The following is a 21,920-nucleotide window of genomic DNA, read 5'->3' on the forward strand; positions in this document are numbered from 1 at the left end:
AAAAGGATAAATTGTGTTTTTTCATATAGAATATTAATAAACGTTAATAAAAAGTAAAATACTTGACTGATATATTTGAGCACTATGCCAGCACGTGCTATACTGTCATTTGAAATATAATTGAAAAAAAAATAACATTACTAAGATATTAAATGTAAATATTTCTACTGTACGTATGTACTAATTATGTAACACTAACAGGATTTTTATAAACAATCCTTAAGGATAATATTTTTATAAGCTATCCATCTAAATGCTCATGTTTTTAAAAAAATATTCATTTATATAGACGTACTCTCGTTCTTACATTCTTAAAACGGTATCATGCATCATATTACTTATAAAATACAGTAACTTGTAATATCTAAGAATATTTATAAATTATAAAATTCATTAGAAAATGATCACTTACATTAGTATTAAATTTATTTGTAGAATTGTACAGATATAGTTGTGCATAATATATAAGGCGTAATAGATAAAAATATCAGTTTGCATTATCTTTGTTTACGTCATTTGAAATGTTTTATAAAGATAAAGTAGCCAGTGTAAAAAGTGAAGAAGATAAAAGAAAAATTTAATTTCTATATAAATTTTAAGTCTTTTCAATACTGTAAAACTTTCCATTAATCATCTGTAATAAAAGTGATATATGCATAAAAATTATTAAATGAATTATAAAATGTTTATATAATATGCACATTTTTTTTTTCAAATAAAAAAAATAACAATTGAACGTTTACTTATGGTAACAAATTATAAATAGGATATTGAAGGATACCGTATATGACTAATTGTAAAAAAGAAGTCATATATTATAATATTATCTAGAAATTTATCCACATAGTCAATATTAAATTAATAATTAAGTAGGATATGCCAAGTTTTACATTTTAAAAGTCACTTATTGTACAATCGCATATCGCTACATGATATAGTATTATTTCTTTAAACAATTATACAAACTTCAATTTGAATCAGACCATTCTTCGTCATCTCTGCAAATTAATTACAATTTAGTTAGTAATTTTTCTAAAATTAATTAACGATAATACGAAACCCATCACCAACCACCAGAAGCGATATTTACTGCAAACCAAACACTTTAAACAATGCAATATAATTTTTTGCAATTATATATCATATATATATATCATCCAAGATTTGCTGAGCAACGTAATAATAATCATATGCACGTACATACAATAGAATAGAGAATAAAACTTGCAGGCTTTTTATATATAAATAAACTTTTGAACACTAATTGAAAACTAATTCCAGGATTTTTTAAATAAATATAATATATAAAAGAATCATTGTATAGAATTCTTTTTTTCAGTAGCTTTTTATACGATATAGCCTTATATTGAGTATTAATAAAAAATTTTACTTGGACTTTTCTTTGAATAAAAGTCATGAAAAAATGATTTGGCCGGAAATTTTAGCACGCAAGTGTATATGTACTACATATATATATATATATATATAAAAATATATACGCGGATAATTTATTTCAGCAAGAAGCACTTTTTTTTTAATACGCATTAGACATACTCAAATAAATATATTAAATACTTAATATCGACCCATGACTAGAACGTCCTTTTTTATTCTTCACCCATCTCTCGTTTCCAGACTCTCCGGAAACATTAATATTTAATTGTGCCGTTGATGTAGTCATCATGTCGTCATCTGATTCTAACGGACTAATCCTAATTGCTTGATACCATTGATTCGTTAGATCTGTCATTTGTGATTTACAATCCTTCAATTCTTGCTGTGTAAATCTTCGAGTAAAGAAAGGAATGAAAAATTTCAGATCCCATCTCGCGAAACCATGAATCCGAGATTGGAGAAAAGATACTTCCATTTCTTCTTCGGTTAATTCTGACAAATGTTCAGAATCGATTGTTTGACCCTACCGGATACAAAATATAGAAAAATATAATATGAATAAAATTTGTATAATACGCATAACATTTGATCATACCCATTCTCTCGTTTTACTTAATGAAACTTCTTTATCCTTCTTTTTTCTTCTACTATTCTTTGGTTTCTTTTCTGCTCGCAAAAATTTAAGCAACGGCATTGTAGAACCGCCAAATAATAATGTTGTAATTAACACGATAATCAATGTAGTTGTAATAATCACATGACGAGTTTCATCACTAAAATCCAAGTGAAGAGAGAGCGCATATGATATAGCACCTCGAAGACCACTAAACCACATAATGAACATCATTTTTTTTGTAATTTGATGTTCTCTAAATCGGTTAACAAGAAGAGCTAAAGGAAAAATATTTGCTGCTCTACCAATAAGACACAATATAATAGACCATACGACCAAAGCTGGTTCTACCTGTAAGAAATTAAACAATATTGTAGTAATCTAAAAAGAACCAATCACAATTGTTGCTAAGGATGTTCAATGCGAAACTAATCTAATATTGTAATATACTTACTCTGTGCCTAAAACTAAATAGAGCTAATCCTAAATAAGCGAAGACACATGTTTCAGCTATAAAAGCTAAAGTTCTCATAGTCTGTTGCATTGTAATCTGAGTAACGGTTGATAAATTAAAATGAGTATAATGTGACATCACTATTCCATTAAATAATATTGCCATAATACCTATAATAATATAACACATTATAAAAGAAAAGTGTAATTTAATATTATATTATGCATGTATATTAAATTAAAACGAAAAAGATTTTCACCAGATAATTGTATGCCTTCCGCCAAGACATAAGGAGCATATGTAAACACCAGCATCATTCCAAATTCTAGAGATGGATTTTTTCTGAAATCTACATGCTTCAATAGTAAAGCACTTATAAGCGCGAAAACAACCCCGATACCAGCAGAGGCAAAAAACATCAGACAAAATCTATTTATACCAAGAATAATTGCTTCGCTAGTGGTAGTAGCATTATTAGATTCTAACACTGAGGTAGTTAAAACAATAGATATTGCATCATTTAAAATAGACTCTCCAAAAACTAACATATTCAAAATTGGGTCGACTTCTAACGCATGGAAAATTGCAACTGTAGCAACCGGGTCTACAGCAGATATTAATGATCCAAATGCAAAACTTTCCACGAAGCTAAGTTTATATGCGACCTGTGCTAAACCTAATAAATAAATTCCTGCGCCTATAACAAATGCAGAAATCGTTGTGCCAACAATTGCAAATACAAGAATGCTACCAATATTTTGAAAAAAATTTCCTTTATGTAGATTATATCCAGATTCAAATATTATCGGTGGTAGTAATACAAGAAAGAAAGCGGTTGGAGAAAATGCTTCTTCCTTTCTCCAATTTGCTATATTTTGATGCGACATAAGATTTATAATCATGCCAATAGCACCACCTAAGAAAACGATAACCACGGACTCTGGTAAATATTGGAAATTGGTTTGAAGCATAAGATGTATTAATAGAATTCCTAATGCTAATACGCAAAGAACAAAAAATATGGACATGGAACTATTATGTTCCTCTTCTGCGGAACCTTTATCAGGAAGTACTGGTTCTGCGGGTGTGACCGTTGTTGTACTTGTATTTGTTGCATTAGTGATATCTGGATTTTGAGAAGGATAATCTGTTATCATGCTTCCATTTTTTTCATTAATCGAGGTAGCCGTTACTTCAGTGTTCATTTTTTCAGTCGTTACATTTTTGTCATTCTGTTCAATATTAGCCGATATACTTTGAGATTTTAAAGTCGTCTCAATAACATTAATTGTAGACAATTTAACTTCATTATCAGAATTTTTAGACACGTTTACCTTACTTTCATTTTCATTTATCAAATCTGCATTTGTAGTTACAGATACCTGACTTGTCGTATTTATAATATTTTTCGAGTTGTCAAGGACCGGCAAAACAGTATTATTTGCCAATGACAATTTGTCGTTTTCAAGGTTAAGAACATCTGTCACAGAAGATATTTCACCACATATGACACCAAATTGCAATATAAAAAAAAGAACACATTTACTCAGCACTTTATATTGTGTTATAAACAGATTCATTTTTACACTTTTCTTTACATAATTATTTCCACGAGTTAAATATAAATCACATTACCTTCGAACGGAATTTAATTACACATATTACAGCTACTTAATTTCTGGTATTCCGCTGTACTCAATGGAACATGAATGGTCAAATTTAAAGTCACGTGATAACGCAAGCGTGTAAAAAATCCAATCAAATGTTAAACGCCATGACACTATTTAGGCGGGAATCCATTAAACTTGTTTTTATCTTACATTATTTCATTCATTTTATATAGATAATTTCTAGTTTATAAATAGTCGCAAATAATTCCCTATTGATATTACAATCAATATTTATTTCTATTTTATTTTGTATAATTACAACTATAAAGAATTTCTTATGTTTCCTTGAATGCTTTTAAACCACAGTAATTTAAAACACTAAGCAGTATTTGCCTGAAATCGATGCAATATTATGTAGAAAATTTCCTTGAAGCATTGAATACTAAATCAACTTCTAAAGACATTAATATGGGTCACAAGAGATCTTGAGAATCAAATGTCTCATTCTCTGAGCTGCTACTATTACAACAAAGGCATCGATTTAAAATAAAACATTAAATGTGTTAATTTATATATATAAATATGTAATATTATAATATTATATTTATAATATTATATACAAATATATATATTATAATATTATATATGTAAATATATATATAAATTAAATTTTAATTATTAAAACTAAATTAACAACAAAATAATTTGCATATCTCTAGAAAATTAGCTAATTTTGTTGGATCTATTTTACCAATGAACAAAGTATATGTCTTTTTATTATTTTTAAGCATTGATATACATTTCAGATAATCTTTAATTCCTAATGAAGTCACAACTATATCTACAACTTTAGTATCTTTAAGCTTTTCAACGAGAAATCGTCTTCTTTTCAATCAGAGTGAATTTAATACATTAAATTCAATAACTCTGTTAAAAATGTTTTCCCATTTTCTCCCCAAAATACTGCTTTATAATCATTATAATCATTTTTCGTGTAGAGTCAATTTTTTAAAGTATATACTCTACCTAAGATAATCATTTCTGATTAACTTTTGGAATCCGTAAATTCCACATTTGATGTATAATTTAATGAGAATACAATTAAATTGTTAAGTGTAAGTTTTAAACTGCTGTATATAGATTCTGCAAATAATAAAATAACTTAACACTATTTTTGAACTATAAGTATGATTAACTTTATTAAAATAAACTATAACTACTTACCAATCATATATATTCATATGTTACATCATAAAAAAGTATATATTTTTTTCTGCATCTTGTAATACTTCCTTAAGCTGATCTTGAAAGCACGTTACATCCATTTTTCTTTTTGATAAAACATGAAAAACTGATATTTAATTTATAGTCCAAAATGTATACTATCAGCATTGACGTGTTGAGCAGTAATTATATTAACACAACAACTGGCACATGTGAAATAAATTTGTAAATAAAAATAATGTTTGTAAATAAAATTGTACAAATGTTAGAAAAAAATACGGACCCGAGAAAATCGTAATAAAATGTTGAAATTACTTATGATCTATTCGTTAAGAAGTGAGCTGGAGCTGTTTTTGAAACATTTGAATTTGTCTTAAGAGACCTGCAAGTTTCATTGAAGTCGAAACTTCTCTTGGAGTATTTGTAATAGTTTGGCGTTTCGTATTAAACACATGCATTGCATCTCTTGTAAAGTTCTTGTTTGTTTTATTTAAATCAACCGGAGTAGAAGAATACATTTTATCAGTTGCAGGAACATTCGTATCAATGCATAATAAACTATTTCTTTGTTGTAATATTTTCATTTGTTGTTTCAATGCCATAACCTGTGTAAAATATATAAAAAATAATGTTAAAAGTCAGTCACCTATAACTGTAGTACAATGAAGTCATCAATTATACATATAAATGTTTTAAAAAATAATATATTTATAGAACAATAATTATGTAAACTGTATACAATATTATCTTACCTCTTTGTAAAGGCTAATCAATGCATTTATTTCTTCTTCTTTGGAATTCAATTCTTTTTCGAGAGTAACGATTTCGTTCATTAATGATTGATCATCAGAATTCTCTGCCTCTTTTTGCAAATTGTCATATTTTCTGTATATAAAATGCATGTAAGTATTCTTGAAAAGAATACAACATTTGTATGGAAACTTACACGTTCATTGTTTCAAATTGATCATGAAGATTCATTAAAACTTCTCTTATTCCTTTTGATTCTGATAATCGCATATTTGATTTGAAATTAGATTTAATAGAATCCATCATATTGTGCTCTTCCTATAATATTTATTTTTAGAGATATAGATTAATTTATTAGCATCCATTTGTCACTTACTTTTGAAACAGAGTGCATTGTTTGCGGATTGTTTTGGAAATTCCATTTGGAAGTAAATTTTGTTGCAGTACTTTTTACAGGAGAACAATAATTCTTGATTGATTCTCTTCCTGCTTGAATTTTTTGTTTTTGTATATTATCAGGATTAACGAAAGAATTAGTTTCACTCTGTGCAATAATTTGCGGTTTCACTTGAGGTTGTATTGTTGGAGATTGTTTTATAAATTTTGAAGACGATTGACCATCATATGAACATTTGTTCTCTAATATGCTAACAATGTGATGATCATTTCCCATCTCAACAACCATTTGATTCATAAGAGTAGATACAGGTTCTAATCCTCTACTAACTTTACGTATAAGTAATGGAGAAATACCAGTTGTATTTGGTTGCCTTGTTTTCATAATACTTAATACCTACCGCATTATAAAAAAAAAAAAAGTTTAAACATAAATATAATATTTAACATTCTACATTAAATATACTTGTTGAATATTTAATCCTAAGTTGTGACTAGGAGTTACTGAAGTTCCCACTACAAATGGTATATTTCTAAAATTAAATCTGTTAAAATATGATCGATTTGTCCTTTTTAATTTAGAAGCTAAAGTTGGCATCTCATAATTACGATTAACCATTGGAACATAACACGCTAAATCAAATATTGTATTCTGTTGTTGATATAATTTAGGCTCATTATTAGGAATTGCTATTTTGTCTACATTTTGAGTTGATTTATAAGCGTATTGATCTTTAACCCTAATTTATGAAAAGAATATTATTTTATTTTATCATACTATTTGAATATCAATTACATTTTTTTTTTTTTTAATGAACACTTACGTTGTAATCTCTTCAGAAGTAGGCGGTAGTTTATTATCATTATGATATTGATTTGTTTGATGATCCTGATAATTTTGAGATTGATTATAAATGTGAGGTAATTTTATATGTATATTATATTGACCATTATTGAGCCTTTTGTTTATTTTTTTCACTTCAAGTTTACTGGAAACTGCAGAAATGCTATCACTCTTCATAGCAGCATTGTGATAAAGTTCTACTATTCCATTCCAATTATGTTGAAGTTTAGAAGATGGTACACATTGCTCGGATAATTGATGATTTGTTCTATGATCTGGTGATATCAATTGTGTTAATGATAAATTTATCGAAAAAAAAAAAAAAAAAGCAGAAACTTAAAAAAATATTTTACCTTTCTGTTTACGTTTTTTAATATCTTTTCTTACAGTTAAATTCAATTCTTTGGTAGCTACAGTACTTTTCGAATTAATATTACGTAATTTTCCTCGTTTCTTCTTAATTTTATTATTAAATGTTTGATCACCTTTACTAGTAGATTGTTTTTTATCTATACTAATAGCATTAATTGAAGACTCCTTATTTCTTTTGATTAAACTTTTACATTTTGATGTTTGCGAATTTTTTATATTACTAGAAATATTCAACCTTAATTTTTGTACATTAATGTCAGGATTTGCGAAAGATGAAATTTGATTAGCCCATTCGGTTGGATTATTTATTATCAATTGTTCATTAGGTTCTTTGAAAGAAAAAATATTTTTTTGCGTCATATATTCTATTTCTTGCTTTTTATCATCACAAATCATATTTTTGAAAAATTCCTCTTTTTCTTTCCCTTTCTGTTCCTCTTTCGTTTCATGTGTAGTCGATTTTAATGTTGAGCAAACAGAAATAGAATCAAGCATTTTATACAATTTTTCAGTTTCTTCTACTTTTGATATATTTTCGTTACACATATTCATTTCTATAATATTAATAAATAATATTATATATTATTATTAATTATTATTAATTATTAATTAATTAATAATATAATTAAATAATTATTATTATTTAATATAAAATAAAAATTATTAAATATTATAAATAATAATATTAAAAAAATTATTAAAATGAAGTATTTGACTTATACCATTGTTTCCTTGTATTTTTTCTTCAAAATTTTCATTCTCTTGTACAAAATTAGAATAATTTTGATTTGTTAGAACATTGACATTTGAATCACAAAGATTGATGTTACAATCTGTTTTAGAATTTGTTGGTATTAAATTATGTTCTTGAGAATTATCAGTAATTGTTTCGATTATCGGTTCTACTTTTGTCTTATCTGTTTTAATTTGACAATACATCTTCATGTAATTTATTTTAGATTTCAACGAGCCGCACTTTGTTTCTGCTACTTTTAATTTTCTACAGCATTGCTCCAACTCTAAATTAATTTATAAATTTATCATATTTAAATTTGATCATCATTATCATATAATAAATTTATCAATTCATTTAAATATATTCAAAAGAGAGAAGAAAAATTAAAACCTGTTCGCCTGATATCTGCTCCATTTTTCGTAGTTGTCATTGTATCAGATAATTTATTACATAAAATTTAAAACTTTATCTGTAAATATTTGAATTATTACAACATGAAAGAAACTGTATAAACATTAAATTTATTTCATAGGATTTAACATTAAATATGTTTATATGAAAAAGACAATAATTAACAAAATGTCTAAAAAAAAGAAATATTATAAAAAATATTTAAAAATTAACAAAAAGGTTACGCAGGTTACGTCTCTAGAACTATCAATAAAAAAAAAGATTTGTTTAAAAATCTGTTTCTTTTGTTTGTAAAAAAAAAATAAGTAACTATATAAAATTACGTACCTGAAAGTTATACGAAGGGTGAATTGATAATAGTAAAATAAAGAAGTAATCTTAAATTACTACAAAAAAAAATTAAACATGCATTTATATCAATATAAATTGGACATAAGAACAAAGGAGCATCAATGAAGAAACTTCAGAAGTTAACTGTTTTATGATTTATTATTATTAGTAATATTATAAATAAATAATCTATAAATAATAAAGATAAAATACTTCATACAGAAAGCTGCAGTATTAAAAAAGAAAGATTTAAATGGAAATCAATCTGAAAAAAAGAAGAAACACAAATAATGTTATTGTATCATTTGAAATCTAAAAAAAATGGCGCGAAATATATTTAAATTTTGAATAAAATTCGCTACTATCTCGATACACTAATCTACCGCTAGGTGCGTTCAAATCAACTTCTTTAATGTATTTTAAGGAAGACGTAAATCGTTGTACCTGTGAGTTGCAAATGGTGGACGGCCTGGCATCATTGCTGTGTGACATCAGGTAAACGTTTATCTCTGATTATTTTACATTTATAAAGATTATAAAATATAATAATAATTCTAGAAAAAACTTACTAAAAGTTAATACAAAAAGCGGCACTTGACGTTACGGATGTCGTTAAATATTTTCGAAATTCCTTACGATTACGTAAAATTTTTACACCAGACGAAAATAGTCACCTGATCCTTAATAAACCAATTCCTGCATTTTCACAAGAAACTTGATTTTTCCCGGTAAATCGACCATTAGATATCTCTATCTTCTTCTTTCTTTTTCCTATATAACAGAAAGATAAATAACCGTAGAAGTACAGAATATTTATTTAATTGCAAAGGTATAAAATAAAGATAAAGAATTAAATCTTTCTCATTATATATGTATATATATATATATATATATATATATATATAAATAAAGAAAGGTGTATATATATATATATAAATAGTTAGTTCAATCCGTACGCTGCGAAATGCATCAGATATACATATATTACAATCGACACAGGTAAATTTCGATATACGTATTGAATAATTTGAACATCTATGAGTACAATCAATATAATAAACTAATATGTAGACACAAATTCGTATACGCTTATTGTGAAACGATTTTTAACCAATAACATCATGCGCTTGAAATAGTGTCACATGATTTTGACATATACTATATATATATATATATATATATAATACACACCTGTATTATTGTATATTAATAATCGACAAATAAAATTTCTCTCGAACATAGATAGATCGATTTGCGATATATTTCGATGTTCTAGAACAATTAAAAATGTACCGGTATTATTTTAATCGAGTATTTTGTACATCTGTCTTATAGAGGTTAGTAATAATTAGGTTAGTATGACGTTAGCTATTGGTTAGTATTGTGTAATATCCTGCAACGAACTACACATGTGTATTGATGCGTATCGCTTTAGATATACTTGTTTTCTTTTTTGATTTAATTGTAAGACGTACATATTTGTTGTGTGTGGTGCGTGCGCGCACGAACGCCCATATATCTACGCGCTTACATATATATAGTATTATAGTATAGTATGTGTGCTTATATGTATATAATTATGACATATCTTTATAAATACTTATTAATTTATCTTTTTAAAATGATAACAAATATTTATCACTGTAACCAATGATGTTCTCTAATATGTTATGTCTTAAAATAACATTGAACTTATTTACGTTAATCATTGTTTGTGTTATTTCAGACCGGTCAGATATATAATGTATTTTTTGTTAAAATATCTGATGAATTATCTAAATTATATTACATCGATGAATTATTCAACATAATAGTTTTAAAGTCTGATTTATTTATAAAAATTTGTATACTTATTTTTCCATATTACAGAATGTCTTGGATCATTGCCAATTCTTTAAATAATATTCTGTAATTGCGTCTACGTGTTATTTATTATTGTTATTGTTATCCGAAAATTTGTTTATTAATCTATGATCGTATTTAAATTATAGGTAAAATGTATAAAGCCAGGACAATGTTGAACACCTTGGTGCCTCTGGCACCACGTGTGTGCGGACCGGAAAGATTTGCTTCGTGGTTAGTACGTAGTCATCCTCTGGCTAGAACAACTCAAACCATAGTCGCAACACCGGCTCGGAAATATAACAGTCGTGTTGCTACTGAACCTTTCTTAAATGGCAGTACCAGCTCTTACGTGGAAGAAATGTACAATGCATGGTTGCAAGATCCTCACAGTGTACACGTGGTAAATATTATTTTAATTGTATTAAATATAACATGTTTTATACATATTAAATATATTTTTGTATAAATTTATGTGCGAGTTATTCATCGATTTATGTTTTTGCAGTCATGGGATTCCTTTTTCCGTAGTAGTACTGCTGGAGCTGGCCCAGGCCTTGCATATCAAGCTCCACCATCTCTTGCTCCAAGTCATAATCAGGTACCACTTGGAGCATTGTTGCCTCTCGGCGGTGGATCTCAAATAAGTCAGATGCCCATTAATGAAAAAATTATCGATGACCATTTGGCAGTGCAAGCTATTATTCGTTCCTATCAGGTATGTTATCATCTTTATTATTTATTGATTATATCTTATTTGGGTTAATTTTCTTTTTGTTACCATGCTTATTATTTAATTTTATATCAATAATAGTAATTTATTTTCTTTTATTTGAATTTATTGAAGAGAATAGATTTACTTAAAAATATATATCTACAATTTTATGAGATATAAAAAAATATATAAATCATAATAATAGATAATATTATATTACAAAATTCTATTAAAAGTTATGTCAATTTTTATTAATTTTATTAATTCAAATCACAGATAATGTATCACTGGTAATAGTACGATTTAATCAGTTTATAGTGACCCGCATATTTCATTTTTGTTAGCATTTTTATATTGTCATAGCATGTATTATCTATATATGTCACATACATGTGTCTTACATGTTTAAGGGAAGTCATAAATATCTGAATGCATGTAAAATTATATCAAATACTATGCTTAAACCATCTAGCACAAAATTTATTAGACAAGTATTTATGTATATTTGCATATATTAAAGGTGTTATAAAAAATTGCAATTTCTTTTTTAAATTTAGAAAAAAATATATCGAAGTAGAATGTAGTTGTTCAAAGCTCAGATGGTTGACGCATCGTTTTCTATTCTTTATTGTTTAGGACTATCATATGTGTTTATAAATATTTAAACATGAAATGTCTTAAGATCGTATCACGGTTTAATATTGCATAATGGCCCTTATATCATATGATTACACTGGCTGTACACCTTATCTTCTACCTCAAGCATGTCATGCAATTTATATTTTTCTTTACTCAAAATAATCTATCTTTTAATAATTTTTAATATGAACAATGTTCCCGCTCAATGATTGCTTGTCACAATTACAAAACATCTCTCGTATAACTTTTTTAATGAACAACGAAGAAGCAGCAGCATCGCATTAATAAGTTTTTTTTTTTTCTTTTCTTCTTGGGTTTAATTAATATTTTTTTTTTATTTAATCTCAAATATACTCCTTTTTGATTACATTAATTAATCAATTTTACTTTAATGATATGTGGAAAATTGATGCAATTATTAGTACACCTTGTATAATTTACAAAATTTAGAAATTAACTGATGAAGCGTTTGTACATATAACTAATACAATTGTTTAATATTATATATTTCTCATGAACGTGATGGTGTTTATACAATTTATTAAAAGAAATGACAAGTAGTATTATATATATATATATGTGAGGTCTATTTGTTGCGATTATTCATTGGCATATAGGCTCGAGGTCACTTAGTCGCTGATCTGGACCCACTGGGTATCATGCAAACAGACCTGATACATACACATTATGCAGCCCGCAAGGGAGCTCCAGAACAAGTTCTGCGACAATATATGCTTGGTAAGGCTTTGTCCTAAGCCATTTCTTTGAGCTATCATTTAAAATTGCTAATTTGCCTGTGTGCGATGCCATATGCACAACATATATTCATTATTCTACACCTATGCAATATGCAATATATGTATGATGTTCACTTGCATTATCTCCTTTTTCAATCATGTATATGTGTATGTATATATATATATAAAAATTTATTTATTTGTTTTTTTTTTTATATTATTTTTATGTGTCTGTTATCTAAATCATATTTCAAAAAATATATAATTCTTTATTGTAATATTTAATAGCTTGTTGACATTATGTATTTTGTGTATAAAAGATATTTTTAGTTATATACATATATACACTTATACTGTTAAGATTTATTTCAATCAGAAAATTGTGATTTTGATATCGTGGTTATTATTCCCTTATGTATATTTGCATATTTTGGGTGTAATGGAGGAAAAGGGGTAAATGTGAAAGCATCATAGTTTTATGCTGGTACTGAAAATGTATTGCTTATGTATAAGATGAAATATTTATGAAGGAAAGGTACATATCAGGAAAATATCTAAAGTATTATATCAATATTTATTTGTTTTATTTTGTTAATGTAGTTTTTCATTGTGTCCAATGAATATCCTATGTACATATTTTGTAATATATATATATATTCGAGCACATGTTTGTATATCTGCAAATCAAATCATTTGTTGTATATGTTAAAGAAAAGAGAAACTAAGTTATATATTTATTACTAAACATTTTTAATTACACATTTACATGTATACAAAACAATATAGGTAAGAATATAGTCCACAAGATATATTTTCTATTGCTTTGCACGTACATATATGCTATTATATGTTTCCGCTTTATTTTTATTTTTTGGCATGTTAAATGTAATTTGAATATTTATTCGATTACTTGCTTTATACAAGTATTCTGCTTTACCACCAAACTCCATATAAAAAAAAGGAATTTGTTTATTTTTCTATAGACAAGGGGAATTATTGTGAAAAAAATAGTATATATTTATTATATGTATATTTGTGTGTGTTTAATGTTATTTATATAATAATTATATCATACATAAAATATATTATGATTTAAAAAAAAATAAATACAGAATACAGAATAGACAAAATTCTGTAATCTGGCGTCTCCGAATTTGTAAATGAAATTCGGTCCGTATGAATATGGCATTACATTGACAGATTCGTGGCCATCATATCGCGAAATTGGACCCACTTGGAATCAACAGTGCTGATCTTGATGATAGGCATCCTCAAGAGTTGCTCTATAATCATTACTCATTCGGTAAGCCCAACTAAACGTGACTATGTGTAACAAGAGGAATATTTTACATAAAAAATAAAGGAGCACCTGTACTTAACATTTTAAAAAAAAAAAAAAAAGAAATAATTATACTTATATTAGTTAAGATTATATATCGTAGAGGAAACAACACGCATACATACAAAATCTTTTTATTTAACAATTAATCACAATCATTAGTTTATGTTTTGCTATTTATTTAGCTTAATATGTAATAGTAGTCATTTTGATATAAATATGCACAATAGCGATATTAAATAAGAAAGTTTCGTTGCCCAAAAAAAGTTAAATTATTTATTGTCTAATTTTTTTTGGGCGCAGAATTAATCTTTTATATCGTAAACTAAGTATAGATTATCTTTAAAAAAAAAAAAAAAATATTAACAAAGAGATTTTTTTTTGTAGATTGATTAGTTTCTAACAACACGTACACATTATTATGACATTTATTGTTTTATCTGTTGTTAAGTAAACCTTATCGTTTATAATTATACATTTATATGAAATTTAAACTTTCAAATAACCAGTGAATCTTTGAACCAGTGAACTAGATGATATTTGTTAAAAAATACTTTGTTATATATAAACTTATGTGAATACATTTAAGATATATATATTATTTTTTATGGAAATGTGTTACCAAGATTCACTCGAACTCAAAGTGCGTTTTCACAAAAGTACTTCGGTAGTAAGTACAAAAAAAAGAATGAAGTGAAAATTAGCTCGCAAATTTATTATTGAGTTTGAGTCTGATGTCCACAGGGAGGGGACAACGCACTACTTACGCTCAGGAACTACAATACCGAGTAGCTGCTCTTATGAAAAGTATGTAATTATTACATCCAAAGCAGAAATTCCTTCTGCAAGTTCTCTTTTTCATTTGTATTATTATCTCTGGAAGGCACTGGTTCATTTTGGAAGTATATACGGTTTCTAATGTCACAATAAAGGTGCTTGGGAACTATTACACTATTGTACATGTTAAAACTATTTTTTCTTTATTTTTATTTGAAAAAAAAAAAAAAAATAATAATTTATTAATTATTATTTTATTTTGTTGTGTTGACAAAGTGTTGGCGAAAGTCCACATGCATGTTATAATGATTAATCTAAAATCATATAAGTAAATATGAAGCTTAAAGTGTAAAAAACAAATATGACCTTCCTCTTTGACTTTCAAATTATTCGCTTCGCATTCATTTTTATTTGTTTATTATATTTTTTAATTTTTATTATTATATTTATACTTTTTTTTAAGTAGGTAATTATTATTATTATCTTTTTTTCTTTTTTTTTTTTTTTTAATAATTTCATATAACATTGATCAACTTGTAATTGTTTAGTAATATGCTTTTCTCTATTTTTTTAATTTGTTTAGTAGATGTTTATAACATTAATATGCTTTTTGTGTACATATAAAGCTTTATATGATTTGGAAAGAATAATAAACAGCATTTAAATTTGATGAGATACTTACTAAATGCTTTACACGCAGTCTTATAAGAAAAGCTATTATATTTGTCGATTTTAAAAATTCGCATGAATAATATTATTTAAGATTTTTTTTTTTAAGAAGACGTGTGTTCCTATATGTATTAAATAACTGAAGCATAAGAGACTATATAATTGGACTTTAAGATATGAAAAGTTTATATATATATATACGATATGTTACATAAGTATATATTAAATACAATTTCAGTATCAGTTTTAATTTTATAGAGAAGTGTAAATATAATGTAGAAATATAAATCTATTGTATTTGTTATGTTTATATCTTTCTATAATTTTTGTGATTGTGTTTGTAAAAATAAAAAAAAAATATTATTATCAGACAATCTCAATGAAATATTATATTTATCACGATTTAAAAAAAATTGTAATCATAGTTTACAAAGGTACATTATAAAAAAATATATCTGATAATAATATTTTAGATTATAAAAGTCATAGGTAATTATTTAATTTGTATAGATGATCATTAATGAAATTAAAATTGTTCATTTTATTATTTAAACAGAGGAATCAGATATGGATCGCGTATTTAAGTTGCCATCGACAACTTTTATCGGTGGTAAAGAAAAATCATTACCGCTGCGTGAAATTCTTAAAAGATTAGAACAAACTTATTGCGGTCATATCGGAGTAGAATTTATGTTCATTAACTCCTTGGAACAATGCAATTGGATTCGACAAAAGATGGAAACTCCTGGTATCATGGAAGTTACAAACGATGAGAAACGACTTATTTTGGCTAGATTAACTCGAGCAACAAGGTAATTTCATTATTGACTGACAGTTACATTATTTTTTTGAAAATATATTTAATTAATTAATTGTTAGATTCGAAGCTTTTCTCGCGCGCAAGTGGTCATCTGAAAAAAGATTTGGATTGGAGGGTTGTGAAATTTTAATTCCTGCAATGAAGCAAGTAATTGACAAATCCACAGAGCTCGGTGTAGAATCTATTGTTATGGGTATGCCTCATCGTGGTCGTCTCAACGTTTTAGCTAATGTCTGTCGTAAACCATTGAGCCAAATATTTACACAATTTGCTGCACTCGAGGCTGCTGATGATGTACGCATATATAAATTATCTAATTTATTTATATTATTAATCATATTATTTTCTAATGATAAAACAATTATTTGTTTAGGGTTCCGGAGATGTGAAATATCATTTGGGAACATACATTGAACGTCTTAATCGTGTAACGAATAAAAATATTCGTTTAGCGGTTGTGGCAAATCCATCTCACTTGGAAGCAGTTGATCCGATCGTACAAGGAAAAACTCGAGCTGAACAATTTTACAGAGGTGATGGTGAAGGTAAAAAAGTAAGTATTTGATCAATATAAATTATTATTATTATTATTATTATTATTATTGTATGTATGAGAGAATGAATTATTAAATCCTTATATTAGATTTATTAATCCTTACATTATTTATTAATTAATTTATAATTTATTAATTAATTATTAATCCTTATATTAAATCCTTGTATTAGGTAATGTCCATTCTCCTTCATGGTGACGCAGCATTCTGTGGACAAGGCATCGTATTTGAAACTATGCATCTGTCAGATTTACCAGATTATACAACTCATGGTACTATCCATATTGTTGTTAACAATCAAATCGGTTTTACAACAGATCCAAGACACTCCAGATCTTCTCCTTATTGTACTGGTTAGTTTCATGCATTCGTTTATATATGTTTTATATCTTATCTATATTTGATATCTTTTATATCTTATATTTATTTTTGAAAATATCATTTTTCCCAGATGTTGCCAGAGTGGTAAACGCACCAATTTTCCACGTAAACTCTGATGATCCTGAATCTGTAATGCACGTATGTAAAGTGGCTGCTGAATGGAGAGCAACATTTCATAAAGATGTTGTTATCGATATAGTCTCGTATAGACGTAATGGACACAATGAAATTGATGAGCCGATGTTTACGCAACCTTTGATGTATCGCAAAATTAGACATACACCACCGGCTCTTGATAAATATGCTAAATCTCTTATCGATGATGGCGTTGTTACAAAGGAAGAAGTAAAGGTATATTATTTGTTTTTCTATTCTTTTTAATCATCCAATCATTATTTCATGTTCATAATTTTACATATTCATATTTTTCTATAGGATGTGCAAGATAAATATGAAAAAATTTGCGAAGAAGCATACGTTAATGCCAAACAAGAAACTCATATTAAATACAAAGATTGGTTAGATTCTCCATGGTCTGGGTTTTTCGAAGGTAAAGACCCATTGAAAGTATCTCCTACTGGAATTAAGGAAGATACGCTTGTGCATATTGGAAAGAAATTCTCGTCTCCTCCACCTAATGCCGCAGAATTTGTGATTCATAAAGGTTGTGCTTAATTATTCAACGTTTTACATAAATTACGATGTGAACTATCATGATAATCTCTAATTATTATTTTCAATCAAGGTATCGAACGTATTTTAAAATCTCGTATGGAAATGGTCGAAGCTAGAACAGTTGATTGGGCTCTTGGAGAAGCTATGGCATTTGGTTCTCTTTTAAAAGAAGGAATTCATGTAAGATTGTCTGGTCAAGATGTAGAACGAGGTACATTTTCACACAGGCATCACGTCTTACATCATCAAACCGTTGACAAAGCTACGTATAGGCCACTTTGTTACTTGTATCCCGATCAAGCTCCTTACACTGTCTGCAACAGTTCTCTTTCGGAATTTGGTGTTCTTGGTAAGATAAAAATAAAAATAAATTAAACTCATATTTTCAATTAATTATATATTTTAACAGTTTATTGACCGCTCGTAGTTGAGGCTGCCACTCACTAAGTACCGACTTAATCGCGCGCGCATTTACTCCCAGTACCGGCTAATTTTCCAACTGTACGAAAATCGTCGATAGTTAAAAGCCAATTAATAGGCTAGCGGTTGATAAACGTTGACAATCAAAAAGCCGATTAATAGGCTAACGGTCGAAAAGCCGACATTATCATATTTATCAATAGGCTAGCGGTCGATAAAGTGTTGAAATATATCTTAAATTAATTACATTTATATATAAATTTAATTGAATAGGTTTTGAATTGGGTTACTCCATGACGAATCCTAATGCATTGGTATGCTGGGAGGCACAGTTCGGTGATTTCAACAATACAGCACAGTGCATAATCGATCAGTTTATTAGCAGTGGACAAGCTAAATGGGTACGTCAGTCTGGACTTGTTATGCTCCAGCCTCATGGTCTAGAAGGAATGGTAAGTTTCATAAATAAAAAATGAAAATAGATTGAGTTAAATGCTTAAATCTTCATAATGATATGTTTGTAGGGACCTGAACATTCTAGCGCTCGTTTAGAACGCTTCTTGCAAATGTCTGCTGACGATCCAGATTACTTTCCACCGGAAAGCGAAGAATTTGCCGTACGACAATTACACGACATTAACTGGATCGTTGCCAATTGTAGTACACCAGCGAATTACTTCCACATTCTAAGAAGACAAATAGCATTACCGTTCCGAAAACCATTGATAATGATGACACCCAAATCTCTACTTCGTCATCCAGAAGCAAAATCGAGTTTCGATTTGATGCTAGAAGATACCGAATTCCTGAGAGTGATACCTGAGGAAGGGCCAGCTGAAAATAACGCTAGCAATGTTAAAAGATTAGTTTTCTGTTCTGGCAAAGTTTACTACGATTTGAAAAAGGGACGTTCTGAAAAGAAACTTGATGATCAAATTGCTATCGCCAGAGTTGAACAAGTAAATATATAAAGGATAGAAGATTATTATAATTTGAAAAAATATTTTTACTCATATTAATTTCTTTATAGATTTCACCATTCCCGTACGACCTCGTGAAGAAAGAAGCTGCTAAGTATCCAAATGCAGAATTAATATGGTCTCAGGAGGAACACAAGAATCAAGGCGCATGGACTTACGTGCAACCAAGATTCCACACTGCACTCAATGGAACGCGCGGTGTTACGTAAGTATCATTTCATAGATTTTAACTTCAAATATCAAAGAAATTGTATGAGAGAGTATTTTCCTTAATCCCTCCATTGTTGATACGCAATCATATTCTTTTCTTTTTATTACGAATTAATTTGAATTTATTTGAGTCTCTAGAATCATTGGAAGACGTGTTTGATAATTGTGTGATATGATTGACGACAAATACGTAAGTGTAATTATTAATAATCATTCAGATTGTTTAATAATTACATTTGTATGTATGAAAGAGTGAGTTTTATACATCGAAATATTTCTTTTTTATTTTTTTTTCTTATAATTCCGTCTGTTCACATGGCCCACATTTTTCCACTTTATTAGTATGTTAGTAATAATGCTACTTATATAATGCGATAATAATAATGGTTCATTCAAATTTTACATTTATATAACAAAGAAAAAGCAACAAATGCCTTTGAAGAAAATAAAAAATGAAAGAAATTTGGGCCATGTTACAGTTTTGGAGATGCGACTAATTCCAAAGCAAGTGAAAGTAGTGGAGGATGGTTAAGTGGTTGGTTTTCTTCATCTAAACCAGTAAAACCTACTCCTATGCCTGAGTCATCATATTCTAATAAACCTAAGCCAAGAATAGTGAGGTAATGTCGATGGCACATCGCTTATGCTTCACTTATATGTATATCGCTGTGAATTATACATTATACATTTATTTATGTTATGCGTTGCACAGAAAGAGAGAGAGACATTTGTTTGTTTGTTTGTTTTCTTCATATTATTAGAAATATAGTTGGATCAATAATTTCTATGTTACAGATATGCAGGCCGTCCCACTGCAGCATCTCCCGCAACAGGTAGCAAAATGCAACATCTAAAGGAACTTAAACAAATCTTGGACGATTCATTGAACGTTTAATAATCCTTCGTTGCGCTATGTAGAAACAAATTTTATTTATTCTATTATACCATATTTGTTAATGCCTTTCTTCCTCTTCTATTTTACACTTTACACTTTACTATTTTACGGAGATAATATCACCATTCAACTATGTAAATGATTTCTTTGCTAGCGACCAACATGTAAAATCAACTGATATACACATGGATATTTTATCTGACTAATGCAAAATGTATATTTATTATATACATAATATTATTTATATAGCTTCTACTTTTTTAATTGCATGGACCTTATGGGTAAACGAAGCTATATATATATATATTATACATAAGTTTTATTTTGTATTTTTTATCTCTTTCTTTTTTGTTAATAATTAATTATTACTTTTTATATAGTTGCCTATATATTTTTTGCAATGAATAATACATATATGTAACATCTTCCTTTCTCATTTACTACTTGAATATGATTAAATGTTAACTTCGTTTATTTGATTAACGTGCGCATAAATATCTTACAAACAAAATTTATATGCTGAAATTAAATTATACAATTTGTGAAAAAGTAATTTTCATTCGTTAAAATCAGTTCTATGGTTGAATGTTGCCGTCATGTATTATTCAATGCCCGGGGTCCATGAATTTCATTGAATGAAATTTAACATTTGTATTAGGATAAGATACTCATGTGAAAGTATTAAATATATTATTTGTTAATATTATGATGAGCGAGAAAAAAAAATACGTCGATCCTATAAACAAAAAGTATTATTTTTAATTTAATGAAATACTACTACGTAGAGCGTACGTGTCTGTTAATAGTAACATTTTCGAAGTATAAACTGAATCTCTTTATGTCTTTATATATATAAAGAAGCAAAAAATAATTATTTATTTCTTCCTGTGATCCATATATGCCAAAGGTAAAAAAGAATCATAAACTACATTCTTTAATCGTAGTTTATTAAAGTAAAAATATAAATGAAAAAAAAACTTAAATGAAAAACTTAATTAATATTTATTTATTTATTATTACTATTATTATTATTATTATTATTATTATTATTATTATCATCTACAATCCATTACGATTTCGTTGATAAATAATATTTTACATGAAGAGTTTCAGTAAATATTTCATTCCGAAA

General features: G+C 27.4%; 3 protein-coding genes across 8 annotated transcripts; 1 reads left to right on the top strand and 2 right to left on the bottom strand.

Annotated features, from left to right (window-relative positions):
• Nucleotides 1-408: 408 nt before the first annotated feature.
• On the bottom strand, nt 409-4,295 carry LOC122518054 (sodium/hydrogen exchanger 8). Its single transcript, XM_043636724.1, has 4 exons — nt 2,722-4,295; nt 2,463-2,632; nt 1,991-2,359; nt 409-1,918 (listed from the first exon to the last, which is right to left on the bottom strand). The coding sequence occupies exons 1-4, from the start codon at nt 4,040-4,042 to the stop codon at nt 1,568-1,570; spliced, it is 2,211 nt and encodes a 736-aa protein (XP_043492659.1). The 5' UTR covers nt 4,043-4,295; the 3' UTR covers nt 409-1,567.
• Nucleotides 4,296-4,813: 518 nt separating this feature from the next.
• Nucleotides 4,814-8,190, bottom strand: LOC122517959 (centrosomal protein of 57 kDa-like). Its single transcript, XM_043636596.1, has 8 exons — nt 7,640-8,190; nt 7,267-7,561; nt 6,909-7,182; nt 6,423-6,839; nt 6,243-6,364; nt 6,049-6,181; nt 5,297-5,901; nt 4,814-5,215 (listed from the first exon to the last, which is right to left on the bottom strand). The coding sequence occupies exons 1-7, from the start codon at nt 8,151-8,153 to the stop codon at nt 5,626-5,628; spliced, it is 2,031 nt and encodes a 676-aa protein (XP_043492531.1). The 5' UTR covers nt 8,154-8,190; the 3' UTR covers nt 4,814-5,215; nt 5,297-5,625.
• A 1,336-nt stretch (nt 8,191-9,526) lies between these two features.
• On the top strand, nt 9,527-21,765 carry LOC122517889 (2-oxoglutarate dehydrogenase, mitochondrial). 6 transcript variants are annotated; one of them, XM_043636496.1, is made up of 17 exons: nt 9,527-9,630; nt 11,127-11,380; nt 11,486-11,695; nt 14,269-14,371; nt 15,152-15,214; nt 16,410-16,665; nt 16,733-16,967; nt 17,047-17,226; nt 17,400-17,580; nt 17,679-17,959; nt 18,044-18,272; nt 18,354-18,632; nt 18,977-19,155; nt 19,228-19,662; nt 19,734-19,888; nt 20,373-20,513; nt 20,689-21,765. In XM_043636496.1, exons 2-17 carry the CDS (start codon nt 11,132-11,134, stop codon nt 20,786-20,788), a joined length of 3,276 nt encoding a protein of 1,091 aa, XP_043492431.1. In that variant the 5' UTR covers nt 9,527-9,630; nt 11,127-11,131; the 3' UTR covers nt 20,789-21,765. The 6 variants fall into 6 exon arrangements, with proteins under 6 accessions (XP_043492431.1, XP_043492432.1, XP_043492434.1 ...); XM_043636497.1 differs by lacking the exons at nt 14,269-14,371; nt 15,152-15,214 and adding an exon at nt 12,949-13,069; XM_043636499.1 differs by lacking the exon at nt 20,373-20,513.
• The last annotated feature ends 155 nt before the right edge of the window (nt 21,766-21,920 follow it).

The sequence above is a fragment of the Polistes fuscatus genome, unplaced genomic scaffold (genome assembly GCF_010416935.1).
Source record: "Polistes fuscatus isolate 324 unplaced genomic scaffold, CU_Pfus_HIC Scaffold22, whole genome shotgun sequence".
NCBI classification, from domain to species: Eukaryota; Metazoa; Arthropoda; class Insecta; order Hymenoptera; family Vespidae; genus Polistes; species Polistes fuscatus.